The sequence below is a fragment of the Corvus hawaiiensis genome, chromosome 9 (genome assembly GCF_020740725.1).
Source record: "Corvus hawaiiensis isolate bCorHaw1 chromosome 9, bCorHaw1.pri.cur, whole genome shotgun sequence".
NCBI classification, from domain to species: Eukaryota; Metazoa; Chordata; class Aves; order Passeriformes; family Corvidae; genus Corvus; species Corvus hawaiiensis.
This window is the reverse complement of record NC_063221.1, coordinates 14,446,308-14,460,780: the sequence shown is the minus strand read 5'-3', so window position 1 is coordinate 14,460,780 and position 14,473 is coordinate 14,446,308. Positions and strand designations below refer to the sequence as shown.

General features: G+C 38.2%; 1 protein-coding gene across 2 annotated transcripts in view; it reads right to left on the bottom strand.

Moving 5' to 3' along the window:
• The window catches only part of PLPPR5 (phospholipid phosphatase related 5), a 120,812-nt gene that overhangs the window by 71,859 nt on the left and 34,480 nt on the right, over positions 1-14,473 (bottom strand). Inside the window, exon 1 of one of the 2 annotated variants that reach the window (XM_048312551.1) lies at positions 5,961-6,044. The exons of the other annotated variant lie outside the window; for it this stretch is intronic. Coding sequence (XP_048168508.1) covers positions 5,961-6,035 — 75 coding nt within the window. The 5' untranslated portion in view covers positions 6,036-6,044. Of the gene's footprint in view, positions 1-5,960; positions 6,045-14,473 lie in introns of those variants that run through there. 2 annotated transcript variants of the gene reach the window in all.

Below are 14,473 nucleotides of genomic sequence, written 5' to 3'. Positions count from 1 at the left end.
CTTGCTTTGGTCACAGAATCTGAAGTGGCTGTTGCCATGGGTACATAGAATCAAGTATTTAAAGGGGACTTGAGGACATGAAGGAAGAGAAATGACAACACATCATGGAAGATTCAAGAACTGTAGATGGCTGAAGAAAATGATTATCTGAAACACAGAGACACAGAAAAGAAAAGTAGCCATTCATGCGATGAATACAAGGTAAGAAGAAAGACACCTAATTGTACTATCAAGATGGAGAAATAAAAAGCAGAAACTGGCAGGCACACCAAGAGAGAAAGAAGAGCAGCTGGGTCCATAAGAAGAGAAAGGGGCAAGGAAAATAAGCAGGATCATGAGGACAATGAATTGCATTATACAGAAAATCATAACAGAGATGAGAAATGGACAAAAATAAGGGATAAAGTATCATGGCATCCCACAGTGGTAGGGAGGAGAAGAGAGATCCAGCAGGCAGGAATTGTGCAGCAAGATTGATTTATTTAATTATTTTACAAACTCTTTTATAGACTTTTTTCTTCATAGTCTAATTGGTCAAAGGATCAGCCACCCCTTGGGGTGACTGGCTAAAATCCTAAAACATCCATTGTCAAAATATTTTTCTACTGTACTATAAACAAAGCTTTGTGAGGTCGCAGGTGTTCATAGTTTATAGAACTCTACTAACATCTTTCGTGAGAGAGAAAAATATCTCACCGGGCTGGAAAGAAGCAAGAAAAATTCTTGCTAGCAGCATATTTGTATCCACAATAAAGAAATAGCAGATAGAGGATAAGATGAGAAGCAGATTTACAACACAAAACCCAGGTATGTAGGAATGAACGAGGATTTTCACTGAAGAGTCTATGAGCAAGTCATCAAAGCTGATCTGGAGAAAAGCAAAGATGGTGCGGCAGGAGCAAGAATACTTGTCCTGAGCTACAAAAAGTTCTCATGGGAGAACAGAAGCATTCATTAATTCTACTTCATGCTGATAAGTGTCACTGCTAAGTTTCATCAAGAACAGGATCAAAGAGCTGTCAGCTGGGAAACACCGACTTCTCTGGTCTTTAATGGAATTCTTCCAAACCCAGGAGAAGGAACATACATGAAATACAGGATTAAATAAACTTCAAGGTGACTCAATGCCTAATCTTAGAAGGAAGGGTTTAGATTGCTTGGTCACTCAATAGAGGACTTTTTTTCTGATGAGATATGTTAAGGAAGGGATTGTAAGCAGACACAAAAGATGATATTACGTAGTGTCATCAAGTGAGTCAGTGACACAGCTGCTAAAATCTGACTTTTAAGATAAAGTAGCTAAAAAAACCCTAACAGTAAGCAACACCTGAAAAGTATTTGCATTAAGGTAGAGAACCTCTAGAGGGAAAGCTTGTTGAAATAGCAGTTGTGATGAAGATACCAGCATCAGAAAGAACTTGCTAGGCTAAAAAGGGATGTAAATCTAAATAAAGTGAAATGACATTTCTCAATTAAAGATGTAACAGATTCTAAAGAAATAAGAAGGGCTACTGTGGATGAAGCAGAATCCAAGTGGGCCAAATCAGTGTGTAAAAGCAGTTTACTGAGTAATGGCAAAATCATGCGATCACCACAACTGCCTGTTGGGTCTTTACCATAAGATCAGAAAATGTCCATGTAAGTGGTCTTGCCTCAAGGCACTTACTAGAAAATACAAGGCTTGTAGGCAGCTAACAAAGACTACTGTGACAATGGCAGTACTTGAAAATGTGCAATGACATAATTTCATTTGAACGAACCGCTGAAAGCTTTAGCATGCTCTGGAAGAACAACTGCGTGGGCAAAGAGGGATGCAGCCTAAAATGACTTCTATGCAATTAAGCATACAGCTCAAAATTTCACACACACTGGGTTGGAAACTGACCTTTTAAAAAGTTTTTGACTATGGATATAGCCACGATCCATCTTCAGTTTAGCTACAGCTGTGAGTTATATTTCTACTAGGCTTCTAGCTAACTGCCCTAAACAAAATGAATAAATGCTAAACGCCGCACAGTAAAAAAGAGTGTAAATGCACCCCACTGTCACAGACAGTCACAAATTTTTTCTGGTCTTGTCTTAACTAGCATTAATATAGTGTCTGTTCCTGAGGTCCAGATGCTATTGCAGTTAAAACAGTACAAGAAATAGATGGAAAGACAAATTAACATCTTGCTGCACATCTTTAAAAAGAATATATTATGAATAGACATTTATCAAGGTAGACAGCACTAGTGATAACAGAACAGGCAGTTACTACCTCACTGAAATCTGACAGTGACGTTTGAAGGACAACTTGAATTGTGATATTTGAAAGATTCTGGAAGAGGACTTAATGGCTCCTGATAAGGGCATTTATTTTATTTCTTTTTGTCATTCTTAGAAAGAAAGGACTAACAACCTTGCTTTTACTGTTGAAATGAATTGGACTCTTGGCCTTAATATGCAGAAAGACAGACCTCAAGATATTGCTACTTTCTGAACAAGTTTTTGGCTTTACTTTGGGGATATCACTTTTTTTGTGCATAATTTCAAATACTTGGTGATGCGATTACTTGAGATGTAATTCATACTTTTTGAAAAGGGTCTTTGGAATTGTTTACATTGGTGTCCATCCAGACTTACTAGTTAGTGAAGTGCTAGCTTCAGCTGTCTTGAAAACCTGTTTCTTACTTATAGAAAATTTTAAAACAGATTTTCAAGTTGCTCAAAATGAGATTTCAAGTGACAATGGATTGGTCTCCTGGCCTTTCAAACAGGTACATCAGAAAAATTTTGCAGAGTATACAGCAGTTAGGAATGGGCATGATGGATTAAAAAAGACTGGGAATAAGTACTGCTGGCACCCCACGTCCACCAGGTGAGCCTGTCTCGGGGTAGTCTTACACTGGCTAATTTCTCACCAGTCTCACCAGTCAATCTCTACCAAGACGTCTCTCCATTTCAGTCTGAATAATTGCTTTCTTCAAACTATCCAAAGATACACAAATACGTAATTGATGATTTCCAAGAACAATGAGTTTTTCTAAGTATTTCTAATGTACATAAACCTCAGAGCAGATAGGTAGTAGAAAGCTAGTAGGAAGCTGAAGGTCATAATTCCTGTAAGGAGATCCCTTTGTGTTTGGATTTTATGAATGGTACACCAAGAGTGACACATATTAGGAGATATCTCTAGTAGAAGAAAAATTACATTGTCATTATTGATAATAAAATACATTGCCAAGGTTGTTTCCTTTCCAACATATTAGACCGTGTATCCTGGGGGAGGGGCTGGGCAAGAGGAAGTTGAAAACAGCCATGCTTTCCAAGTAGGCATTACTACAGGGAATGACACTTGGTTTAGAACCCCATATTCCTGTATTTCACACATACTTAGCACCCCTCCGTTTCATTATTGAAAGTCTTTTTCCAGGAAACTAAGGCATATGGCTTGAGAAAGATTTCACACAGAAGATCAAGATCTTTTAGCAATAGCTACCTAAGTGTAAATTTGAAAAAGAAGCTAGTACCTGCATCCTTTGTACTTCTATCCATTGCTGTTCTCTATACCTGTATCTCTTGATGTTCCCAATGCCTTTTGTTTCCTTCTGTGTCTGAACCATGACAAAGGTGCATCTGTTTCTCAGAGGTCTCAGCTCTGGGCATACAAACTGCTTTGCTCTTCCATCACATAGGCCAAAGGCCATGTACTAATTTTCCATTGAGAATTCAGTTGTCATTGGGATGATGTGCTTTAGTTATGTCACTTTATTGACTGTTATTTTAGTTAGGAAAAAAATATTTCCGTAAGCACTTTAAGCTCTTCCTTTTCAGACTGTCTTATTAGATCCCATTCTGGGTGTCTAGCTTGGAGTGAGGGACTATGTTAGGCAGAAGGGCATTATAGCCATCTAGCAATACATCAATATAAATCAGGGACTTCAGCAGAAATGCTTTGGTCACTGGGGCATTTACTGGATTTGTGGTTTCCTTTTCTATTTTCAGAGAAAAAGGCTTTGTGAAAGGGAATTTTTGGTGGCTGGAGAATCTGGAGAATGAAATATGCTTTACCATTTTTCTCTGATAAATATTACTGAACACCTATTTAGTATTCTACATTTTTATAAAACTAATATTTTGAACCAAATCCTAATACTTCAGAGGTTTATCCAGCTGCCTTCAGTGGAACATTTTGTATAAAGGAAGCAAGTATTGTGTGGATCAACATCTGCAACATTTCCTTCAATTTTAGCTGTCAATAGAAATTTAGAAACATTGGAAGCACTACGTAAGAAAGACCAAAGACCTATCTAGCTTTATATCTTTTCTGAAAAGCCACTGCTGCTCCAGAAAACATTTAGCTCCAATAACGTATTGTTTAGTAGAAGGATGAACTTCTTCTTATTCTGAGTAGCTGATCATTTTATGCCCCAAGGGTTAAACATTCTTAGTGCTGCAGTGCATTCAAATGTATGTAAAGTTCAGTACAAAAAAGCATGTATAGAACTGAACAGCTCTACTACAGAAAATCCAACTACTATCAAAATCCAAAAATCATTTGTGAGTTTGCAACTGTATATTAGAAGAAAAACCTACTTGAAGAAAATATGCAAATATAGATTAAAAAAAATTCCAATATATTTCCTTCCAGTACACTTTATTCCCTGCTCACAAAGCCCTTGACATCAGCAAAAACATTACTGTTTACATCCTGCAAGCTTTGCACAGATTCATCCTGTTAGATGAACACCCTTAGAAATCAGACTCCATTTTTCTAGGGAATTTGTATCCAGTTTTGCTACAGCTGTGTGATGCTTTGGCTCCTTATTTACATACCAATCCATCACTCACTGCATACAAAAAGCATTTTGTACGCCGCACAAATACACATGTACCAGATTTCAGAAAAGGTAAAGTCTGTTGTATGTCCTACACTAAAGATTCTGAAGACACAGCAAGGCTGCATATCAACCTCTGCTCTGCAGAGCAATCTTTAGCTATAATTAGTCTTCCTAAATAATAATCAGCATTTCATCTACGTGAGTTCTTGTAATATATTCAATTCCCCAATGCATTAAAAAACATTTCACTGCATATTTCAATCTCTCGTTCATTTCTTCCTGAGGATAGATAATTTTAGGTAATTAAAAATATTAAAAATTATTGCCATCCTTAGCAACATCAGTTACTCGTTATGCCTGTTAAATCAACATTAATAGAACCAGGTACAAAGTAACAAGAGTCTTTAGGAAGTATCCATATGCATTAGGCCTTTATGTAAACAAACTACCTTACATGCTTTTAACGAAATTAAATGCTTCTGTTGAAGGAAAATAAGGTGCCCAAAGTATTTTAAAAAGGCAATGAAAGGAAAAGGCAGGGCATGGCAGAGCACTGGACTGAGCAGAGCCAGGATTATGGGCAGCATGGCGAGAGGCTGCTCTCGGTGGCTGTCTGCCCGCACGCAGCTGCTGCCAAGAGTAAGAGGAATAATGGGATAAACACGGAAAGCTCTAATAGCATGTGACTGCTTCTACATTACATGAACTTACTGAGAAAATAAAAAAAAAAAAGCCAAATATTTGAGGCTTTTTTTTGACTGAGCGAATTTGATGCATAGTCACTACTGAATGCACTGTGTCGATGCAATGGAAAATCCCAACAGGAATTGCTGGAGCCAACTGAAACAGGATTATGCACACATGACTGACAGTCCCTCACAGCCAAGTAAGGAGCAATGCAAATCACTGTTGATTGAGTTTTATAAATCAATTACTCTCAAAAGACAACAGACTTCTACCTCCTGTAGCAAAATTCCTGTTTGACTGCCCAGACTCCAGGGCTAGGAGTGGCTGTGGGCCTTGGTGTCACTCTTCTTGTGTCCCAGGCCCTGCCACCACCGCCCACGCTCGTCCCCAGCAGCCGCAACCCGGGCCCATCGCGCTTCGGGCAGCCCTGTCCGGGCCCCCTTGCCTCACCCTCGCCATCAGTCCGCACTGCACACGGATCCCCCGAACAACAGTCGGGAAGCTGGATAAAAATACTAACGACATATTCTTGCACCACGAAAAGACATGAAGAGGACAGGAGCAGAGGCCGCCAAGACAAGAGGCGCAGCGGAGCGGACGGAGCGCGGTGTGGCCGCCGCGGAGCGAGCGCAGCGCTCGGCAGAGGGCTCCAGGCCCGCGCGGCAGCGCCCGCAGCCGGCACACGCTCCCGGGGAACAGCGCAGGGGCTGGCCAGGCGCACCAAACAGAAACCTGTCTGCACATCAGGGCTAACCTATTTGTTGACTTGAAAGAATAAATAAGCTGCATGATTTATCTTCATACAACTGTGTGGAGATCAAACCTTACCCTAGCAGGGGGAAAAAAAAAAATCTATGGCGCTCCTGACTGAGGAGCTGCAGAGACTGAAATAAAATGGCTCATGTCCTTTTTGTTTCTGTGCGATATCCACCACACAGATAAAAGCAGACAGCAGAGTAGGAATCATGCTTGGGTTCATGTGCCCATGCACTCTGCATTAGTGACATATCGTAACGTGTTCTGCTTGAGTGAACACAGTGAAATACTTGTCCTCTCTCTTATTAAAGATGCTCTTGAAAAACATGCCTGGATGTCAGTCTCTGCTTCCATCTTCTCCTTTACTGAGTGCTTTCTAGGCTATAGAAAAACTGTGAAGGAGCTAAATGCAGACAAAAATGAGCCTTAGTACCAAAGAGCAGTACTATCTTTCCGGTTGTTGATAATACCACCTCAAAAACATTTGAAACAACTACTTAATTGAGCCTAACATGAAATACAGAAGCAATCTGACTGGCCTGATTTTGAGTGTATGCTGGGATTACTCCCTTCACTGCAGTACAGTTGCTTCTGAAGTGTGCCACTGCAAGTAGATCAGCTCTATTCTAAATTAAACACTCTTCAGAAGCATATCCAGCCTATACCCCACCCTTTATATTGTGCCTTGCAATATATGTTCTCTAGAGGGTAATACAAACAATTACTATTTCTTTTTTATTACAGTCATTGTTAGATTTAAGAAAAAAAGAGCAAGGTTTCTTTGTGCTTAGTACTGCATGTTTATCCAGTTTGTGGTACATCCATTGATTAGTTTTGGGTCCTTAATTGTACAGTAGAGGCTAATTGTACAATAGAGGACAAATGTATATCCTTTCCCTCAGTTCCCCTTATACACTAACATTTTTACTCTCAGGGCACCAACAAGCAGGCTAATTGCAAGTGCATGAATATGAATATGGATTGACACCCATGAAACTGGGCAAAATTACAAAGGAGTGTGAAGTGTACACATACGTGGGCAACCTTCACATGCAGTATGCACAACTGAGATGCAGCAGTTACAGAGGCAGACATCACTTTATCTGAACCAAAAGCTGTCTGTAGCTGTAACTGTAAAGAAGACCCCAAGAACTCTGATGATATGTTGATCCCCCATGAGAAAATGTCATTGAATGTAGTGTATACTAACACATTTTGTACAGTTTTGTAGTATTTACTCTAGAACAGCAATGATATTCCTACTGAATTTCATATATTTTTGCTTTTCTTTAAAGCTTTATGCTATTTCTGTATGATATTGTCCACTTGAAAAATGAACATTATCGGCTTTATCCAAATTTAGAGAATTTTGCATATGGGATATCTTATATTCTTAATATTTTTCTTCTTCAGTATTTACTGTAAAAAACAACCCTCCAGCCTTCAATAGAAATTCTAGCAAGGCTGAAATCACACAGAGAAACTCTCAATTTATGACTTCTACTCTGAAGATGAAAGATTTTCTCTAGCAGAGATATTGTCCAAAATACGGAGATTTTACTCCTCATGATGTTCAGTGACACACGAGGCAAATTCATTTGTTCAGAAGGAAAAAAATCTAAAGGGAAGGAGAATTGCTCTGATGTCCCCTGTAACATGACAAACCACTGGTGCAGAGTGCTGCTGGTGCTGTGAAGCACAAACTTGTAGGCAGAAGATGCCCCATTGTCACAACTGTAACTGCAGGCAAACGATTCCGAGCAGGCTACAAACAGCAGGCCTTCCCACGGCAGCATCCAGGGAATGTATCCATGTAAGGCCTGGGGTGCTTACAACCCTTTCTCTTTGGACTACACATAGGAGAGAATTGTATATTTATTTTCCTGCTGAATTTGAAAGGTTAGAGTGAGGTAAATGCAGCATTGGAGCAGAAGTGAATTTAAGGGATTGCTGGAGTTTTTGCATATTTCTAACCTAGTATAAAGAGGTGTTCTTCACTCTTTTGCCTGAAAGTTCAATTTATTTCAAGAAATCTATTTAAATTAAGCAGGAAGATTTGAAACATACCATTCTTAAAATGTGTGTCCCTATTCTCTGACTGTTTTTTGTTAATAGAGATAGCTGAAGTAGGCCATGAAAACAGTATATGTGTATATATATATTTATATTTATATTTATATTTATATTTATATTTATATTTATTTGCAAAAATTAGATTTTGAGTGAATATAGCCATAACAGCTCTTCACAAGGTAGTACATTAGTACATTCAGAACTTAAGACTATCATATATTAAAATATCATAGCACTATAAAAAGAAGGAGTATGTAATCTCAGTAAAAATGTCTATTTTAATTACACCACCAGCAATTTGAAATAGAAAATTAGCATTTTAGAGTTCATTTTAGAGCTAAGGATGAGAGGTGCTAAAAACACACAGTGCCATATCATGCAGATTTTCCTCTTTGGTTAGCTTTGCTTCTGTGGTAATGGGAGTCAAATTTTTCTTCTCCTTTTTAAATAGAAAACTATCAGGAACAAGTCAGTAATTTTCAAGGGGTCCATTATCCTATTACAGAGAAAGAAATGTAACAGTTTATTAGATATTTCAGAGCAAATGTAGCTCTGCACTGAACCTGCATCACACAATGCTGTCTGTACCTGGGAGTTTAACGTTAGAATGCAGTTAAAATGACCGGCTCTTACCGAGAAAGGACAAGAAGTTTAACCCAAACAGATTTATCACATCTTTTATCCCTGAGAAGTCTGTGGGCAACAGGAGTGTCCTTTTTGGAACAAGGAAAAAGAAGGTCTCTGCACTGAGCTGAATGTACCAGTCACCATGGTGGGGCAAAGAGCCATGAAATCAGTGCTGCCTGATGTGCTTTCGCAACTGCAGTGCAAATAAACCTTTACACAATCACAAGCTGCTGTGACAAGGAGCAGTCTACTCTGTGAAATACAAGCTTGTGATTTCGTACTTCCTATGAAATGTCATATGTGTGCATTTCTTCCACAAACATAATTTGACATGACATCAATTGAAGATACATTCTAAAGACTGCAACTCTCGGTGGATCTTAGTTCAATGCTATATATGTGGGATGCATTCTTTTCAAATTAATCCTGACACTCTAAGAGACAGATTTTCCCTGGCATAACCTGGGGGATAAAATACATGCCAAGGCCTGGGTTTGTCCAAATTTAGTTATTAACTGAAGTACCTCAGCTAAGAGCTTCCAACTATAACTTGTTGACTACAAAAGTCAACAGAACTCGGGGAGTATATCTGGTCCTCCTAAAACCTGAGTTGATTTCTGGAGGTGCCTTTGTCTCAAAGAACACACCCACTCTTTCCATTGACTACATGGAAAACTTGGGCACTGAGTACCTAAATTGGGCAGAATTAATCTGTGTCCAGATATCTGGCCCAGATGTCTGTGGCTTCCATGTGACATGGAAGAATACAGCACTAAGGGAGAGTAATGTTGGACAAAGCACAGGAGAACAGAACAGTGCTCATGAGACATCCAAGAACTTTGCAGTACCCATCTCACTGGGGAGGCGGCAAAATCACCCCTCTTTTCTTCTGTGAAAGATGTTTAATACAGCTTTACCATGAGTCCTTTTTTCCTTACACAGCTATTTTCATTAAACTCAGATCACTGCACTGCTGGGCTGATAGAATTTAAAAAATATCAACTGACCATCAAATGACCAGTTTTCTTTCCAGCATTAATAGGCTTTATATAAATGAAAAAATGGACTTATTCTCCAGGTGACCTTATGTATTTTCACCACAGCATATTTTGCATTATAGGTGCCAAGGTAGTCTTGCCTTTTCAAGTAGGAGGGGGAAAATCCTGACAGAGGAAGATGAAGACAACTTTATATATTTCAAAGTAAATATTCCCTTTGATGCTTCATCTTCAGAGCAACTGCTCCTGTTTTCCCAAATCTCATGTTTGAGGCAAGCACACAGGACATTTAGAGAAATATGACCTTATAGGGTCCTTTGTCTAGTTCAAATTTTAAAATTAATATGACCTAATATATACAGTAAATAAATGTCTGAAACACACATTGTAAGGGAATGAGTATTTTGTTCTTACAAAGTGTTCTAAATGGTCTTCTGTATTATAAGTATAATAAGTCAGCTCCTTTACTCATTTTTGCTGAACTGGTAACCTTTTCTTTCTCTAATGTATAGTCTGAAGAGACATAAAAACAAAGCACTAGACTATATTTCCAAATCCTACTGGAAATGAAAGAAGCTGCTCTGAAATCCCAGGATGCAATATTTGGTTCTAGTGGTTTTTGCACACAAGGTGGCTATGTTTTCAGTAGTTCCTGCCAGGAAGGTATTTTGAAAGATTCATTAGATGCATTGATTTCAGTCATATGCTATTTTCACTGGCTTAAAATAAAAATGAAGGCAGAATCAGGCTATTTTCTGGTTCAGAATGCAGCTGTTCTCCCCCTGATTGCATAACTAATTAATTTAATAATACTCAAAGCATTTTAAACCAAGATAGTCTAGCAATTTCCAGTTGTCCATTATTTTTTTAGTTTCCCCTCATTATCAGACTTGATTGAGAGAAAATGGGAGGAAAAAATACATACATTATGCACGTGTAGTCTGATCTTTGATGACATTTCCCTTCATTCAAGCAGAGAGACAGAATAATTTTCTCCTGGCTATGCCTTCTTGAGTCTTTCTTTCTCTTCCTGCTTAAAAGGTATGTTTTATAGTAATGGTCCAACATTATATGGTACTGAAATGATGTGAGCAATACCAGTGGGGCAGGAAACATCAATACCATCATAGCAAAGTTTGATGCTTTGAAAGCTGAATCCAAATTTCAGAAAGGAACATTGGAAAGTTCTCTTAAAAAAATCTCAGGCAATTCTAGACAAAACTGCCCTGTATGTATAAAAAATAAATATGAGCTTTATGGATGTATGATTTAACTTCTTTCTCCCATTTGCCCTTTTTTTCAGCCTAAAAAGGGGACCATATATTCATTTCAGTAAGCTGTTTCTTTAGAAAGACAAAGGACTGCAGTTCCTCCTGAAATACTTTAAAATACAATTTGACTGAAGTCTTTACCTTCAACTGGGCCCAGATTTTTTCCTTTTAAGTGTAATACAGTACTAACCTAAAAAGTGATTATGTTAAAATAGTCAGGTTTTACATGGTAGATTACCTATATAAATAGGTAAATATTTTTATAGAAATAGCGGGTACTTTCCATTAACCATAGTTAAACCATAGTTAAACCATAGTTAAACAGTTTACTATTTACATAGTTAAACTGTTTACTATTTACACAGTAAACTGTTTCCTTTATTTCTTTGCATTTCCTAAGAAAACATGAAGAAACCGAACACGCATTTTTGTTTATTTGTTCTTGCTCAGCATGATCGTTTACTAAGCAACACATTTGGAACGGATTGTGGCTGTTTTAATAAATACCATTAGTGTCCCAGGCACTTGACAGAGCATAATTGCCTGGAAATTTTGAGGGCAGAATCAGTAACTGAAGATGTAAAGGTTTCCCTTAGGCATCCCAGGGAAACTTCTACCATCTGAGCTGAGCAGTAACCAACATTTCCACACACACCCTGGCTGCACTCATACAGAACAAGTTGCTTAGGCCCAGTTCTCATCAACAACTCTCTCACCAACCAGCAGAAGGCGAACAGCACAGCACATGGAGCAGGTCAGTATTATTTGAAGGCACTGATGTTATCAAGTATAAGTGAGTAATTAATGACATTTGCAGCATTTAATTGCAGGTAAGGATTCATTGGAGCAAAAAACTCAGCAGGATTCTTCCATCTGAGGTTAAACACTCGAGACTGGAAGTGAGGGCAAACGATTGCTGTTGGTTTTCAACATTTTTTACAGAGAAACTCGTCCTGACATACTGATAACTGTAAAATCAATTCCAGATAAAAATAGCACTTGAAGTAGTGTTTCACTCCCCAGACTTTGAGTAGGTTGAGGAGGTGGAAAAGGTCAAGGGTGAGGAACAGCTATGCATCCTTCCTTTTCATTTTTGCATTTAATGCCATATTAATGCATGTCCCATTATATCAGGTGTAATCTCTACCTCTCTGCTCTGTATCTTATTGAAATTCTTCTTTCTTGGGGTGGGTTAACTAGCCGAAAATAACTCAGAAAAATGCCCTCTTCTCCTTTTTATTGTGAAGTAACCTATTCACTATAGATCTTGTGGTAACAGGGGTAACTTTTGAATCAATGCAACTTGCATCTACAGAGCCATGTGGCAATTGTCCTCCCTCCTATCCCTAGAGTCCACACAACTCCTCAAGTAAAAACCCACAGAGGAATACTACACTTAACCTGGCAAACTTCTCTTACATGCCAGAGGTACGTTTTTAGGAATAGATTTTATAAATCACAAGTGACTGTAATTATTTCTTTTACCATGACTTAAGAATCAACTTCCGTTTCTCCCATATTCAACCATTTTCCAAAATAAAAAAGCTGATCTTACTCAGAACTGATATCCAAGACATTTGATCATTACACTGCTAACACTGCTGGTTCACCATATTTTCATAACAGGAACAAATCAGAAAAATAGCTGATGTATATAAAAAAATCTCAGCATTGCTTTGCCAACCCTTATTTCTTGTCTTTCCTATTTTAAATTTTAAAAGGCTCCTTAGAGATTCAGAATATATTGAGGAAAAAGCACTTGAGAATTTAAGTATAGCAAAAGATGAGAAATTATTACATACATATAATAATCTTAAGTGTTACATTTAAAGGGAAAATCTGTGAGATAATTCATAGAACAGTGCTAATAATAATGACCCATATTTCTTGTTTTGTGACATTTCTACATGAAAAATCATCCCATTGTGTCATTAAAAATGTGTCATTGCATTAAAAAAGACACTAGCCATGGAAAATACCCATTGGAAGTCACAACCTCAGGTTCACTGTTTCCTAGAGGAACTTTATATATTATTTGGAAATTCTTCTGAAGACACAGAAGAAGCTAAGAATTGCTGTGTTGTCATTCGGTGATAGTGTGACCAGAAGAGATCAGACAGAGTAGGGGCTGAACCTCTTGTTACCACACCTAATCCTAAAAATTCTAGGGACAGTAGAAGAGTCCCATAGCTCCTCTGGGAAGAGGACTCAGTCAATGTTGTTAGAAACTGTACCCAACTGAGTATCTTTAGAGTTACAGTAACTCACAATAACAACAACAGACTTTCTTCTAATGATCTCACAGTACTGAATTAATTATGGTTTACAGAACACTCATACCATCTCCTAAGACTGCAAAGGACATTGCCTCCATTTTACAAAGGCGTAAACTTCAGCACAGAGAGCTTATGAGAGACAAAAAGAAAAGTGTGGAAAAACGTTAATGACAGAAAAAACAACTTTTTTATGTTCTGTGCCAATGCCACCTTTCTGCTTTTTAGAAGGTGATTTTATAATCCTATTTTTCTAGGTTTTTGGAATATCACTCCTGGAAAGAGTCACATAAATGAGTGGGAAACTGAACCTCTTGAGGAACAAACTAAATACACACAAGGAATTCTCAGATGTACAAATTAAGCAAACTGAAAAACAGACAAACTTTCCCTAATCCTCTGTGTAGAGCTGCTGCTTCGTCAAACAGTTGATGAAAATATTCCAGGCAAGAAATGAGATTACTTAGTTGAGAATGTCCATGAAAACAAAGAATTGTTTTGAACAAGGAGAGGTGAAGGTTGATCCCCTGTACCTGTCAGTATCTCTCACCACATCTTTGATACACCAGATATCCATTACATGTATTCTAAATGAAAGGTTGGGTCAACATACTGGAAAAGTGTCCTTAGGTGTCAGTTCACAATATTGACAGAAATGCACAGAAGCACATTTTAAATGCATTTTCCCAACACTTAAAAACAATCAAATTGGATGGTATGAACAACATACCTGCACATCTGAGAAATCTAACTAGGCAAGGGATTAGGGAAGCAGGACACTGGTGATCTGTTTGTAATTCCATCTCCATGCATAAACTGCATGTTTCTTCTGCCAAACTTTGCAATAAGAGACACTGCTTTCCACTATGTTCCTTATCTGACCCAGCTAAAGTGGTGTTTGAGCTGCCTGCACTGCAACATCCTACTGACTCCAGCACCCTGAGATTGCTATCCTGGATTCTATT